The 16,060-nt window shown below is 43.8% G+C and overlaps 1 protein-coding gene across 8 annotated transcripts in view; it reads right to left on the minus strand.

The window, feature by feature from the left end:
• LOC135547546 (nck-associated protein 1-like) overlaps window positions 1–16,060 on the minus strand; it is a 73,023-nt gene that overhangs the window by 43,153 nt on the left and 13,810 nt on the right. For 4 of the 8 annotated variants that reach the window (XM_064976644.1, XM_064976643.1, XM_064976641.1 and 1 more), the window contains 10 exons: window positions 15,961–16,051; window positions 15,586–15,723; window positions 9,375–9,423; window positions 8,946–9,102; window positions 8,742–8,798; window positions 8,530–8,626; window positions 7,823–7,929; window positions 6,661–6,793; window positions 4,862–4,943; window positions 4,435–4,493 (listed from right to left, as the gene is read on the minus strand). In XM_064976644.1, coding sequence (XP_064832716.1) covers window positions 4,435–4,493; window positions 4,862–4,943; window positions 6,661–6,793; window positions 7,823–7,929; window positions 8,530–8,626; window positions 8,742–8,798; window positions 8,946–9,102; window positions 9,375–9,423; window positions 15,586–15,723; window positions 15,961–16,051 — 970 coding nt within the window. Of the gene's footprint in view, window positions 1–4,434; window positions 4,501–4,859; window positions 4,944–6,660; window positions 6,794–7,822; window positions 7,930–8,529; window positions 8,627–8,741; window positions 8,799–8,945; window positions 9,103–9,374; window positions 9,424–15,585; window positions 15,724–15,960; window positions 16,052–16,060 lie in introns of all 8 variants that reach the window. The other 4 variants (XM_064976642.1, XM_064976639.1, XM_064976638.1 and 1 more) reach the window with 1 other exon arrangement.

Consider the following 16,060-nt stretch of genomic DNA (forward strand, 5'->3'; position numbering starts at 1 on the left):
GCATTCTCTCAACCAGCTTCATGAGGAATGCTTTCCCAACAGTATTGAAGGAGTTCCCACATATGCTGATCACTTTTTGGCTACTTTTCCTTCACACTGTAGTCCAACTCATCCCAAACCATCTCAATTGGGTTTGAGGTCGGGTAAACCATCTCAATTGGGTTGAGGTTGGGTGATTATGGAGACCAGGACATCTGATGCAGCACTCCACCACTCTCCTTCTTGGTCAAATAGCCTTCACACAGCCTGTAGCTTTGTTTTGGGTCATTGTCCTGTTGAAAAACAAATGATAGTCCCACTAAGCGCAAACCAGATGGGATGGCGTATCACTGCAGAATGATGTGGTAGCCATGCTGGTTAAATATGCCTTGAATTATAAATAAATCATAGTGTTACCAGCAAAGCAACCCCACCATCACATCTCCTCCTCCATGCTTCATGGTGGGAACCACACATGCGGAGATCATTCATTCACCTACTCTGCATCACACAAAGACACGGCGGTTGCAACCAAACATTTTGTACCAAAGGACAGATTTCCACCGGTCTAATGTCCATTGTGTTTCTTGGCCCAAGCAAATCTATTCTTCTTATTGGTGTCCTTTAGTAGTGGTTTCTTAGCAGCAATTCCACCATGAAGGCCTGATTCACACAGTCTCCTATGAACAGTTGGGTTTGTTACTTGAACTCTTGAACTCTGTGAAGCATTTATTTGGGTTGCAATCTGAGGTGCAGCTAACTCTAATGAACGTATCCTCTGCAGCAGAGGTAACTCTGGGTCTTCCTTTCCTGTGGTGGTCCTCATGAGAGACAGTTTCATAATAGCGCTTGATGGTTTTTGCGACTGCACTTGAAAAAAACTTTCAAAGTTCTTGTATTCTGTTTCTCTTTGCTTATCAGAGCTGTTCTTGCCATTATATGGACTTGGTATTTTACCAAATAGGGCTATCTTCTGTATACCACCCCTACCTTGTCACAACACAACTGATTGGCTCAAACGCATTAAGGTAAGAAATTCCACAAATGAACAAGGCATACCTGTTAATTGAAATGCATTCCAGGTGACTACCTCATAAAGAGGATTGAGAGAACGCCCAGAGTGTGCAAAGCTGTCATTAAGGCAAACAGTGGCTACTTTGAAGAATTTCCATTTGTTTAACACTTTTTGGTTACTATATGATTCCATATGTGTTATTTCATAGTTTTGATGTCTTCACTATTGTTCTACAATGTAGAAAATAGTAAAAATAAAGAAAAACCCCTTTAATGAGTAGGTGTCCACACTTTTGACTGGTACTGTATGTAATGTTGTCTACAGCTGAAGCGGCTTTATATCTATTTTATTTGTCAAATATATCAAATCAACAGATTTTTGGTATCATGCAGTTTGAAATCTTTTAAAGAATCATTTTCCTGTTAGTAGCGTTCCTTTGCCACTTTCCCAAAAACTCCCTATTTCCTAGGAATTAAAGAAAAAGCTGATTCGATTTGAATTTGGAAGTCAGCGAGAGTCTGGAAGGAAAAGTGTGGTTGGATGAGTTACCATTAACATCTAAGGAAAGATTTCTGGGAAGACGTCCGTGTTAACTTGATACCGCTGATACTGACAATAGCCAAATAACACAATTTCCTCCCAAAGCATATGGTATCAAACCAAGACTGTATGCAAAACAGATTCTCTCTGGTGTCTTTGCAGAGTTCAAGACAATGCTTTCTTTGATCGTCGAGATCGTCAGAAGGAAAATGGCTACAGTTCTGAAATTGTGTCCCAAATGGCACCCTTCTCACATAGTGCACTATTTTTGACCAGAGCCCTATGGCGCAATATATAGGGAATAGGGTGTAATTTGGGCAACACAACAAGAGCAGTGAAACATCTGCGTTACCAGGGTACAACTAGGCCTTAGAGAATCAATCTGAGAGTCCAAAAATAAAAGCACATACTTTTTGGAAAGAAGTCATCGTGAGCTACAAAAGTGTGAGAAAATGCAGCGAAAGTGTTGACTCGAACATGTTTCACTGGGTCTCAACATCTCTAAATGCCTGCCAACTTAAAGAACATTCAATGCCCACCTGGTACCACAGCTACAAAGACATTTAGCGGGTGCTAAACTCACACAACCGTTGTTAAAACGTCCGAGCAAGGATTATATATTGAAAAATTAGGCAAGGGGAAAGCTTAAAGATGATTGGAATTCAAGGCCTATTTCAAAACGTTAAAGTGCTGTTGCATGATGTTCATGGTGCCATTGTCAGAACCACATTAGAAAACAGCACTGAGGAGAAGAGACATGACAAGAGAAACAGAGAAAGAGAGAAAGAAAGAAAGAGGGTTTGGGTTTCTCTTCCCTCAATCCAGTCCAACTGTGGCTCAACCAACATCTGCTAGTTGGAGTCAGATCATGACACGATGCAAGACTCAGTTTAGATTACAATCACTAACATGACCTTACTGTGGTAACGGCAGCTTGTGTTTCTCATCCAACATGTTCACTTAATGGATCAGACAAACAACAAGAGTTTCCTAAATAAAACTGAGAGATTTAAAGAAAATAAAGAAAAGTACTTGATAGATAGAAAGAACATTGATATGGCTTATGACAAGGTCTGTGTGCTGTAACCGCTCACATGGCTTGTGGGTTGTGGTTGACAAGCAGCTCGGAGGAGAAGAGAGCACATGTGGTAGAACCTTTAGAAGCAGTGTTCTTGATGCTTGTGGAAGAGACAGGTTTAGGTTCTGATCCAAACATGAAGCTTTCAGGACCATCTTGATAAACTAGGATTATTCGCTGACACATTCTTATTTACAACCATCTATTTTTAGGGATTACAGTGACACCTAAATATGTAGGTATAGGCATATACTGTGGATACAGTATAGCTGTTCATACATTTGTCAGCTGTTCTTGTACATAATGTTTAAAATACTTCCTGAATTTGCTTTGACCCTGGCAAACACTGAATGCAAAAACACAGTGAATAAACCAACATCCTGCTTCTTGTAATCTGAGCAGTTCTGTTTTTGCTATCATAGTGTTAAGAGGCTGGCTGTGAAGGGTGTAGCGCAGTCAGTAGAAAAACCATGAGACTTGAGAAAATAGTTGTTCAGCTGTGTTGGGAAAACAGTCCCCATTCCACGCATGGAAGCTTTTCTCTTTTCCACTTGCCTGCTGACTAAACTGAGAAACTTTTCCGAGTTGAAGAATTTCTTGCCGAGGCCCTGAGCTAAGATCAAACATCTCAGAGGGAGTTGAGTGGGACCGTATGTCACAAATGCACCCAATTCCCTATGTAGTGCACTACTTTTGACTAGGGCCTAAAGACTTAACTCGTAAGGCCCTGGTCAAAAGTAATGTGAACAGGGCGCCATTTGGGACGCACACTGAAAAATCCATCTGAGTTGAGGGCTGGGCGAATCGGAAGGCAGCGAAACGGCGAGCTGACCAACGGGTCAGGGAGAGTGATGTGGGTCCCTGACAGCAGGGATGGTTGTGTTGATCTCAGCAGAGTACTGAGGAGTCAAGCGTGATTGAGAGAGAGAAAGAAAGCGAGAGTGAGAGAGCTCAACTCAACCACACTTGAAAATAATATGCCATCTCTCTTTTCTGGGGTGAGTTGCGATTTATTTGGGACAGGATAAAAGACTTGCAACGATTCTTAAACAAACACTGTTTCAAAGAAGAAGAATTTATTGTCATTCATTCCAAATTCATTTTTAAGAAATGGTCAGGGAATGGGGCCCAGAATCTATCTTCCAATATCCATAAGTTATTTTCCCATGTTATTTTCCCTTCTCACTTCAAATAACATGCACATGAATAAAGAAAGAAAACAGATGTCTTGATGATGTATAGACATTTGTCCTCCTCACAGTATCTCAGGCCATATTATCTATTACTAGTCTGTTAAATAAATGTGCAGTGGGGCTTCTCACACAGGTACACAGAACATCGCTCTGGGCCTGTATTCACAAAGTGTCTTAGAGTAGGAGTGTGGATCTAGGAACAGGTCCCCCCTCTTATTCATTACGATCTAAAATACTAAACTCTCCTATATCAGTTACAGATAGGAAAGTAAGAAAGGAGTAGGGTAACTGGAGTAGTGTAGCATGCTAAACACTGCTCTCTCATTACTGGCTAATTATGAGTGCTAATTACGACACACACAGAGCACAGTGGCCTCTCAGCCAGACCTGGGTTCAAATCATATTCGAAATCTTTCAAAAATACTATAGGCCTTTGCTCTAGCCTGCATGGAGTTCCAGATGGGCTGGGTTTGACACTTTTGAGACTATTATAGTTGTTCCATTGCACCAAGCAAGCTCAATTGAGCAGACATAAAGTATTGTGAAAGGATTTCAAATACTATTTGAACCCACGTCTGCCTCCCAGCTCCAGCCGCAAAGCTGGTCTCATTTTCCTGATGGCTTCTTACCTGCAATCTGAACCAGTCCAGCCTCATGCCCCTGAAATCAAACACGTCCCCGTCTTCCACTGTAACACCGACAGAGACAATTCACTCAGATATGGGATCACCATGACACAGGAAGGAGGGAGGACAGAGTAGGGGAGACGTGGAGAGCGGCGCGGGCTCCTACTCTGCTCGCCATCTGTCCTCCCTCCATTCATCTGTCCTTCACTCAGCCATTACCAAAACAACAGACAATGGCTTTTAGTGCTCAAGACTAACATGGCTAGATAAAAAATAACTAAGCATGAGTAGACATTTCCTAACCTGGACTATTTACTGTACAGCAACAGGATGGATTGAACTGTGTTATCAACAACAGTCTCAATGAGAAAATGTTTATTGTTGATGATATTTCTGTAATATGAGTGGCAGGCCGTGTTAGGTTGAATACCTTGTTTGACGCCGAGGGAGGTCATGGTGTTAACGAAGGAGGACATGATAATGGACTCATCCTCAGGACAGACGGACAGATTCTAGACGAGAGGAAAATGAGGAGAGGACAGGGCCTCAGTTAGACACTGTTTAAAGTTGGAATTCACACCGCATATCAGAGAGCAAGACATGTCCAAGCAAAAAATAAAAATACTTGATCTCCATCTAGTGGTCAGCTCTGTTGTTTTCCTTCAAAATAGAAACCTGCATACAACATGGTACATACAGTACACTGGATCATCAGTCATACCCTAGATCATAAATACTAAGATATTATGAAACCAAGGGGAGAACATTGACAATGAGTTCCTCTGAAATGGCATCCTAATCCCTTCATAGTAAACTACTTTTGACCTGGGCCCCATGGACCATGGTCATATGTAGTGAAATGTATAGTGCATTCGGAAATAATTCAGACCCTTCACATTTTGATACGTTACAGCCGTATTCTAAAATGGATTAAATTTCAATTAAAATCCTCAATCTACACACAATAGCCCATAACGACAAAGTGACACAGGTTAAGACATTTTTGCAAATGTATTAAAAATAAAAAACTGAAATTATTCAGGCCCTTTGCTATGAGACTTGAAATTTAGCTCAGGTGTGTCCTGTTTCCATTGACCATACTTAAGATGTTTCTACAACTTGATTGGAGTCCACCTGTAGTAAATTCAAATGATTGGACATTATTTAGAAAGGCAGCATTGAAGGTCCCTCCAAAAACAGGGGCCTCCATCATTCTTAAATGTAAATAGTTTGGAACCACCAAGACTCTTCCTAGAGCTGGCTACCCGGCCAAACTGAGCAATCAGGGGAGAAGGGCATTGGCCAGGGAGGTGACCAAGAACCCGATGGTCACTCTGGCAGAGCTCCAGTTGCTCTGTGGAGATGGGAGAACCTTCCAGAAGGACAACCATCTATGTAGCACTCCACCAATCAGGCCTTTATGGTAGAGTGGCCAGATGGAAGCCACTTCTCAGTAAAAGGCACATGACAGCCAATTTGGAGTTTGCCAAAAGGTACCTAAAGGACTCTCAGACCATGAGAAACAAGATTATCTAGCCTGAAATCAAACCTGGCATCATCCTCACGGTGAAGCATGGGGGTAGCAGCATCATGCTGTTGGGGATGTTTTTCAGCGACAGGGACCGGGAAACTAGCCAGGATCGAGGAAAAGATGAACAGAGCAAAGTACAGAGAGATCCTTGATGAAAACCTGCTCCAGAGTGCTCAGGACCTCAGACCGGGGGCGAAGGTTCCCCTTCCAACAAGACAACAACCCTAAGCCAAGACAACGGAGGAGTAGCTTTGGAACATCTCTGAATGTCCTTGAGTGGCCCAGCCAGAGCCCGGAATTGAACCCAATCCAGCATCTTTGGAGAGACCTGAAAATAGCTGTGCAGCGACGCTCCCCATCCAACCTGACAGAGCTTGAGAAGATCTGCATAGAAGAATGGGAGAAACTCCACAAATACAGGTGTGTCAAGCTTGTAGCGTTATACCTAAAAAGACACGAGGCTGTAATCACTACCAACAATCCTTCAACAAAATACTGAGTAAAGGGTCCGAATACTTATTAAGTAAATGTGATATTTAAATAAAAAATATTTATGCCTTGTCATTATGTGTGTGGTATTGTGTGTAGATTGATGACGAAAAAAAACAATTTAATACATACTAGAATAAATCTAACGTACCAAAATCTAACGTACCATTTGAGTGGGAGCCCATGAGAGCTTCAGCTAGCAGTCTTACCTGTACTAGCTCGTTGAGCACCACGGCATCGAAGCCAGACAGGTACTGGACATAGTACCTCTGCATGACAGGACCATACTTCCTCACATGAGCCCTCAGCTCCTCCATGTAGAAGATCAGCTCTGCAATGTGCCTGAGGACATAGAATAGCAAAATTATCTATACAAAACATAAACGCAAAATGTAAATTGTTGGTCCCATGTTTGATTAGCTGAAATAAAAGATCCCAGAAACTTTCCATATACAAAAATCTTCTTTCTCTTAAATTTTGTGCACAAATGTCTTTACATCCCTTTTCGTGAGCATTTCTCCTTTGCCAAAATAATCCATCCACCTGACAGGTGTGGCATATCAAGAAGCTGATTAAACAGCATGATCATTACCCAGGTGCACCTTGTGCTGGGGACTATAAAAGGCCACTCTAAAATGTGCAGTTTTGTCATAGAACACAATGCCACAGATGTCTCAAGTTGAGGGAACGTGCAATTGGCATGTTGACTGCACAAATGTCCACCAGAGCCGTTGCCAGAGAATTGAATGTTAATTTCACAAATATTGTTTTAGAGAATTTGGCAGTACTTCCAACCGGCCTCACAACCGCAGACCACATGTAACCACACCAGCCCAGGAACCTCCACATACGGCTTCTTCACCCGAGGGATCATCTGAGACCAGCTAACTGGACAGCTGATGAAACAGGAGTATTTCTGTCTGTAATAAAGCCCTTTTGTGGAGAAAAACGCGTTCTCATTGGCTGGGCCTGGCTCCCCAGTGGGTGGGGGGCTATGCCCTGCCAGGCCCCACCCATGGCTGTGCCCCTGCCCAGTCATGTGAAATCCATAGATTAGGGCCTAATGAATTTATTTCAATTGACTGATTTCCTTATATGAACTGTAACTCAGTAAAATCCTTGAAATTGTTGCATATTGCGTATTATTTTTATTTAGTATAAGAGAATAGAAGACCTAAACTTCATCAGTATGCTCAATACTCCTACACACCACGGCTTTCCTTAAAGGGTAATTTTATTCAAAAATCTTTAAGACAGCACTTTTAGCCTCCTGATGGCAGTCAAGCAAGAGAAAAACGTGTCACGAAGATGCATTTTCACACAAGGCCACTACATTCCATAGTTACAATTTGAGTCAGTAGGATGTCTTACTTGTCAATAAAGTCATCTGTGCTCTTCTTCTGGATGTTGTCTGCATGTCGTAGCAGCCAAATGATCTCATCCCGAGCGAACGACAGAGCCATGAATACAAACAGGGCCTAGGCAGAGGACAGGAGTCAGGTTTTATAGTTAATATCACCCATCAATTAGACATGACAGCCCACTTAGAGAGTGTAAGGACTACTGGATCTAAACAGGTCATTCAGTATTTGAATCCCAATCCTCTGACCCCTTTAAAGTTAGTCCAACTAGCATTATCATGTCAACACAACTAGAGTGCTTATACTATAGTGCTCGTTCAACTAGCATTATCATGTTAACACAACGAGTGTATAGTGTTAGTGTTAGAGCGGAATGATATCAAATACATCTAACACATGGTTTCCAAGTGGTTAATACCATTCCATTGACTCAGTTCCAGACATTATTATGAGCCGTCCTCCCCTCAGCAGCCTCCACTGTAGTCCAACTAGCATTATCATGTTAACACAACTAGAGTGGCTATAGTGTTAGTCCAACTAGAGAGCAGTAGCGCAGGTGCAGAGCTGTGGTTGAGTGGCAACACTCCCGGCAAAAGCCACATATACAAATCTCCCAATCCCTGTGTCCACTCTTCCCACTGTTTCTCCCACCTGTATCCCCTTCTGATTTCAAAACTGTCTAAATGGTGCCGTGATGAAAGAGCAGTGGTGCAGTACCTTGGGGCCCAGTAATCCTGGCTGGTCAGATAGGACTGTGGCCAGCTCCTTCAGGGCAGATCTCAAGAACTTGCGTCTTTCTCTGTGCATCAAGCCTCTGTAACAAAACAAACAATCACATTCTGAGAGGATAGTGTGGCAAATACCATTTAAAATCTCTGTGCTGAATTGCATCCTAAACCATCAATGAGATACATTTGTGGGGCACTTACGCATGTGACAGAGCTTGTTCTTTGCACTCTTTGATGTCATTCACACGTTTATTGTAGCTGTGAAATGAAAAGGAAGAATAGTTCATTTACTCACACACTTAAAATGCCTGGGTATATTCTTAAACTGTCCCTCATTGAGCATGCTTTTCGGTCCACGGCGACGCATAATGAGTCCAGGAAAACAGTTAATGTGTGATCCCTCACCCGCGGATGTTGATGAACAGGTCCTCAGCAGCCTTGTGGATGTGGAACACCTCGTCTCTGAAGAGACAGAGGCAGGTGCTGCTCTGAAGAGCCAGCTTCCACAGGCTCAGAGCTGCCTGGTCGCTGTTCAGGACCCCATGACACAGGATGAAGCCAACTGACACACAAACACAAGGACAGAGAGAGTTCGATGCACAGAAATAAGATTGTGAAACATTCAAAACAAATACGGTATTTGTGGGGAATAAGAATATTTAGACTGATTTATAATTTTACCTGTGTTTTAAAGTGTTATGCACATTGATGTTAAATACACCTGTACCATGAATTACAATTTAAAAAATGATCATGCTCCCCATTCCCTTCAATGGTATAAACCTATCAAGTCAATTAGGTCAGACTGTACTCTACAAACAAACAAACACTTACATACTATCCACTTCTCCATGGCGTCCAGGGACAAGTATTCACAGGGCATCTAGAAGAAACAGAATCACAGGTCAATGCATGTGGCTGTGAGCAGGAAACGGTGTGATTGGAGATCTACAGTGCCCATAGAAAGTCTACACCATTGAACTGTTTTCAGATTTTGTTGCATTTCAAAGAGGGATTTAAATAGATTTCATTTTCATTTTTGATCCACACAAAATATTCCAAAGTGAAAAGAAAATTCTACAAATGAAATAACTAAAATACACAGAACCAGTCAAAAGTTAACACACCTACTCATTCAAGTTCCCCCCCCCCTTATTTTTACTATAAAATAGTGAAGACATTAAAACTGCGGAAAAACACATATGGAATCACGTAGTAACCAAAACAAAAAGTGTGAAACAAAATCAAAATATATTTTATATTTGAGATTCTTCAAAGTAGCCACGCATTCGCTCAACCAGATTCACGAGGAATGTTTTTCCAATAGTCTTGAAGGAGTTCCCACATATGTTGAGCACTTGTTGGCTGCTTTTCCTTCACTCTGCGGTCCAACTCATCCCAAACCATCTCAATTGGGTTGAGGTCGGATGATTGCGGAGGCCAGGTCATCTGACGGAGCACTGCATCACTCTTCTTAGCCCTCACACAGCCTGGAGGTGTGTTGGGTCATTGTTCTGTTGACAAAAAAAATGATAGTCCCACTAAGTGGGATGGCGCCAGATGGGATGGCGTATCGCTGCAGAATGCTGTGGTAGCCAAGCTGGTTAAGTGTGCCTTGAATTCTAAATAAATCACAGACAGTGTCACCAGCAAAGCACCCCCGCACCATCACACCTCACCCTCCATGCTTCACGGTGGGAACCACACATGCAGAGATCATCTGGTCACCTACTCTGCATCTCACAAAGACATGGCGGTTGGAGCTGTGGCTTATTTGCAGCAATTCGACCATGAAGGCCTGATTCACGCAGTGTCCTCTGAACAGTTGATGTTGAGATGTGTCTGTTACTTGAACAATGTGAAGAATTTATTTGGGCTGCAATTTCTGAGGCTGGTAACTCTAATGGCCTTATCCTTTGCAGAATAGGTAACTCTGGGTCTTCCTTTCCTGTGGTGGTCCTCATGAGAGACAGTTTCATCATTGCACTTGATGGTTTTTGCCACTGAACTTTAAGAAACTTTCAAAGTTCTTGAAATGTTCCATATTGACTGACCTTCATGCCTTAAAGTAATGACAGACTGTTGTTTCCCTATCTTCTGTATACCACCCCTACCTTGCTGCAACACAAGTGATTGGCTCAAACGCATTAAGAAGGAAAAAAATTCCACACATTAACTTTTAACAAGGCACACCTGTTAATTGGAAAAAAATTGTTGTTTTTTTTCACCTTTATTGAACCAGGTAGGCTAGTTGAGAACAAGTTCTCATTTGCAACTGCGACCTGGCCAAGATAAAGCATAGCAGTGTGAACAGACAACACAGAGTTACACATTGAGTAAAAATTAACAAGTCAAAAACACAGAAAAAAATGTGTTGTGTGCAAAAGGCATGAGGAGGTAGGCAAATAATTACAATTTTGCAGATTAACAATGGAGTGATAAATGATCAGATGGTTATGTACAGGTAGAGATATTGGTGTGCAAAAGAGCAGAAAAGTAAATACATATAAACAGTACGGGGATGAGGTAGGTAAAATTGGGTGGGCTATTTACCGATAGACTATGTACAGCTGCAGCGATCGGTTAGCTGCTCAGATAGCAGATGTTTGAAGTTGGTGAGGGAGATAAAAGTCTCCAACTTCAGCGATTTTTGCAATTCGTTCCAGTCACATGCAGCAGAGAACTGGAACAAAAGGCGGCCAAACGAGGTGTTGGCTTTAGGGATGATCAGTGAGATACACCTGCTGGAGCACGTGCTACGGGTGGGTGTTGCCATCGTGACCAGTGAACTGAGATAAGGCTGAGCTTTACCTAGCATGGACTTGTAGATGACCTGGAGCCAGTGGGTCTGGCAACGAATATGTAGCGAGGGCCAGCCGACTAGAGCATACAGGTCGCAGTGGTGGGTGGTATAAGGTGCTTTAGTGACAAAACGGATGGCACTGTGATAAACTGCATCTAGTTTGCTGAGTAGAGTATTGGAAGCTATTTTGTAGATGACATCGCCAAAGTCGAGGACCGGTAGGATAGTCAGTTTTACTAGGGTAAGTTTGGCGGCGTGAGTGAAGGAGGCTTTGTTGCGAAATAGAAAGCCGACTCTAGATTTGATTTTGGATTGGAGATATGATATGATATGAGTCTGGAAGGAGAGTTTACAGTCTAGCCAGACACCTAAGTACTTATAGATGTCCACATATTCTAGGTCGGAACCATCCAGGGTGGTGATGCTAGTCGGGCGTGCAGGTGCAGGCAGCGAACGGTTGAAAAGCATGCATTTGGTTTTACTAGCGTTTAAGAGCAGTTGGAGGCCACGGAAGGAGTGTTGTATGGCATTGAAGCTCGTTTGGAGGTTAGATAGCACAGTGTCCAAGGACGGGCCGGAAGTATACAGAATGGTGTCGTCTGTGAAGAGGTGGATCAGGGAATCGCCCGCAGCAAGATTGATATATACAGAGAAAAGAGTCGGCCCGAGAATTGAACCCTGTGGCACAAATGCATTCTAGGTGACTACCTCATGAAGCTGGTTGAGAGAATGCCGATAGTGTGCAAAGCTGTCATCAAGGCAAACGGTGGCAACTTTGAAGAATCTCAAATATAAAATATATTTTGATTTGTTTAACACTTTTTTGGTTACTACATGATTGCATATGTGTAATTACATAGTTTTGATGTCTTCACCATTTCAATGTAGAAAATAGTCAAAAAAAGACAAATCTTGAATGAGTAGGTGTGTCCAAACTTTTGACTGGTACTATAGCTGTTACATAAGTACTCGCCCCCTTTGTTCTGACAAGCCTGAATGAGTTCAGAAGTAGAACGTGACTTAACAAATCACATAAATAAGTTATTTGTACTCACACTGTGTGAAATAATACGGGTTCACATGATTTTTGAATGACTACCCCTTCTTCTGGACCGTACATCTGTAAGGTCCCTCAGTTAAGTATTGAATTTCAAGCACAGATTCAACTACAAAGACCAGGGAGTTTCAAAAGCGTCAAAGAAGGGCAGTGATTTCTAGAGGGGTAACAATAACAAATCAGACATTGAATATCTCTTTAAGAATGGTCAAGTTAATAATTATGTGAATGATGTATTGAAGTACACATACATCAAAGATACAGTCATCCTTCTGAACTGAGCTGCAGGACAGGAAGGAAACTGCTCAGGGATGTTATCATGAGGCCATTGGTGATTTTTAAAACAGCTACAGAGTTCAATGGCTGTGATGGGAGAACACTGAGAATGGTTTAACAACATTGTAGTAATTCCACAACAATGACCTAAATGACAGTGAAAAGAAGAATATAAATATACAGAATAAAAATATTCCAAAACATGCATCTTGTATGCAACAAGGCACTAAAGTAATACTGCCCCAAAAAATCCTAGAGGAAAACATGCTTCAGTCGGCTTTATACCAGACACCGGGAAAGGAATTCACCTTTTAGCAGGACAATCTACATCACAAAGCCAAATCTACACTGGAGTTGCTTACCAAGAAGACAGGGAATGTTCCTGAGAAGCCAAATTACAGTTTTGACTTAAATCTGCTTGAAAATCTATGGCAAGACTTGAAAATTATTGTATAGCTATGATCCTTGACAGACCTTGAAGAATTTTGAAAATAATACTGGGACAATATTGCACAATACTTGTGTGCAAAGCTCTTTGGAGACTTTCCCAAGAAGACTCACAGCTGTAATTGCTGCCAAAGGTGTTTCTAACATGTATTGACTCAGTGGGGTGAATAGTTATCTAATCAATATATTAGTGTTTTATTTTTCATTAAGCTAAAATTAAATTAAAATTAAAAATTGCCTTTTTCTTCCACTTTGACATTACAATATTTTGTGTATATCGTTGACAAAAAAAATGACAATTTTAATCCCTCTATGTAACACAATAACATATGAAGTAATCCAAGGGGCTGTAGACTTTCTATAGGCAGGCAGTGTATTGATGGTACTGTGTGGCTCAAGTATGGCACTAGCAACACCGTAGTCATGGGTTCAACTCCTGGAGAGATCACATTACTGCACTCACCCTCAACATGTCTGATAGGCACGGTAACTCACTGTGTCTGATTGATGGTACTGTGTGGCTCAGCAGTAACTCACTGTGTCTGACTGAGCACGGTAAACACTGTGTCTGACTGGGCTTGAGCACGGTAACTCACTGTGTCTGACTGGGCTGGAGAGATCACTGTGTCATTACTAACTCACTGTGTCTGACTGGGCTGGGCTCGGTAACTCACTGTGTCTGACTGGGCTGGGCTGAGCACGGTAACTCACTGTGTCTGACTGGGCTGGGCTGAGCACGGTAACTCACTGTGTCTGACTGGGCTGGGCTGGGCTGAGCAGGGTAACTCACTGTGTCACGGTAACTCACTGTGTCTGACTGGGCTGGGCTGAGCACGGTAACTCACTGTGTCTGACTGGGCTGGGCTGAGCATGGTAACTCACTGTGTCTGACTGGGCTGGGTTGAGCACGGTAACTCACTGTGTCTGACTGGGCTGGGCTGGGCACGGTAACTCACTGTGTCTGACTGGGCTGGGCTGAGCAGGGTAACTCACTGTGTCTGACTGGGCTGGGCTGGGCTGAGCACGGTAACTCACTGTGTCTGACTGGGTAACTCACTGGTCTGACTGAGCTGGGCGGTAACTCACTGTGTCTGACTGGGGCTGGGCTGAGCACGGTAACTCACTGTGTCTGACTGGGCTGTGTCTGGGCTGAGCACGGTAACTCACTGTGCTGGGCTGAGCAGGGTAACTCACTGTGTCTGACTGGGCTGGGTTGAGCACGGTAACTCACTGTGTCTGACTGGGCTGGGTTGAGCACGGTAACTCACTGTGTCTGACTGGGCTGGGCTGAGGGGTAAGCACTGTGTCTGACTAACTCACTGTGTCTGACTGGGCTGGGTTGAGCACGGTAACTCACTGTGTCTGACTGGGCTGGGCTGAGCACGGTAACTCACTGTGTCTGACTGGGCTGGGCTGAGCACGGTAACTCACTGTGTCTGACTGGGCTGGGTTGAGCACGGTAACTCACTGTGTCTGACTGGGCTGTCTGACTGGGCTGGGCTGAGCACGGTAACTCACTGTGTCTGACTGGGCTGGGCTGAGCACGGTAACTCACTGTGTCTGACTGGGCTGGGCTGAGCACGGTAACTCACTGTGTCTGACTGGGCTGGGCTGAGCACGGTAACTCACTGTGTCTGACTGGGCTGGGCTGAGCACGGTAACTCACTGTGTCTGACTGGGCTGGGTTGAGCACGGTAACTCACTGTGTCTGACTGGGCTGGGCTGAGCACGGTAACTCACTGTGTCTGACTGGGCTGGGCTGAGCACGGTAACTCACTGTGTCTGACTGGGCTGGGCTGGGCACGGTAACTCACTGTGCTGACTGGGCTAACTCACTGTGTCTGACTGGGCTGGGCTGTAACTCACTGTGTCTGACTGGGCTGGGCTGAGGTAACTCACTGTGTCTGACTGGGCTGGGCTGAGCAGGGTAACTCACTGTGTCTGACTGGGCTGGGCTGAGCACGGTAACTCACTGTGTCTGACTGGGCTGGGCTGAGCACGGTAACTCACTGTGTCTGACTGGGCTGGGCTGGGCTGAGCACGGTAACTCACTGTGTCTGACTGGGCTGGGCTGAGCACGGTAACTCACTGTGTCTGACTGGGCTGGGCTGAGCACGGTAACTCACTGTGTCTGACTGGGCTGGGTTGAGCACGGTAACTCACTGTGTCTGACTGGGCTGGGTTGAGCACGGTAACTCACTGTGTCTGACTGGGCTGGGTTGAGCACGGTAACTCACTGTGTCTGACTGGGCTGGGCTGAGCACGGTAACTCACTGTGTCTGACTGGGCTGGGTTGAGTCTGACGGTAACTCACTGTGTCTGACTGGGCTGGGCTGAGCACGGTAACTCACTGTGTCTGACTGGGCTGGGTTGAGCACGGTAACTCACTGTGTCTGACTGGGCTGGGCTGAGCACGGTAACTCACTGTGTCTGACTGGGCTGGGCTGAGCACGGTAACTCACTGTGTCTGACTGGGCTGGGTTGAGCATGGTGCTAGGAGCACTGATGAGACTGAGTAGCTGAGCGTTCCTCCACTGGTCAGCAGACAGGTTTCTCCTGGGGTACACCATCTGGAGGGAGAGCAGGGCGTCTGACAACGACTACAGGGAAGGGAGAGATTGATTTAGGACAGTTTATATTAACTTTCATGAACAAGCATTAATCAACTATTAACACATATGTATTTTATTATTAGTAAACATATAAAAACAATATAAGCATTTGTAAACATGGCTTAAGAATACAAGTTATAATACAGTGTAACCAAAAAATGTGTTATCATTGTCAGTGCTCAGGATAAGAACATAACATGTGGAGATATAGGTAACACTATTCACCTTCCCATGTGGAACAAACTCCTCCATCATCTTTTTCAGGGGGTTCTCGTAGTCAACGATCATCTGTCCCAGCCTAGGGTACTCTCGATCACTAGATGGG

Source organism: Oncorhynchus masou, chromosome 10 (assembly GCF_036934945.1).
Source record: "Oncorhynchus masou masou isolate Uvic2021 chromosome 10, UVic_Omas_1.1, whole genome shotgun sequence".
NCBI lineage: Eukaryota > Metazoa > Chordata > Actinopteri > Salmoniformes > Salmonidae > Oncorhynchus > Oncorhynchus masou.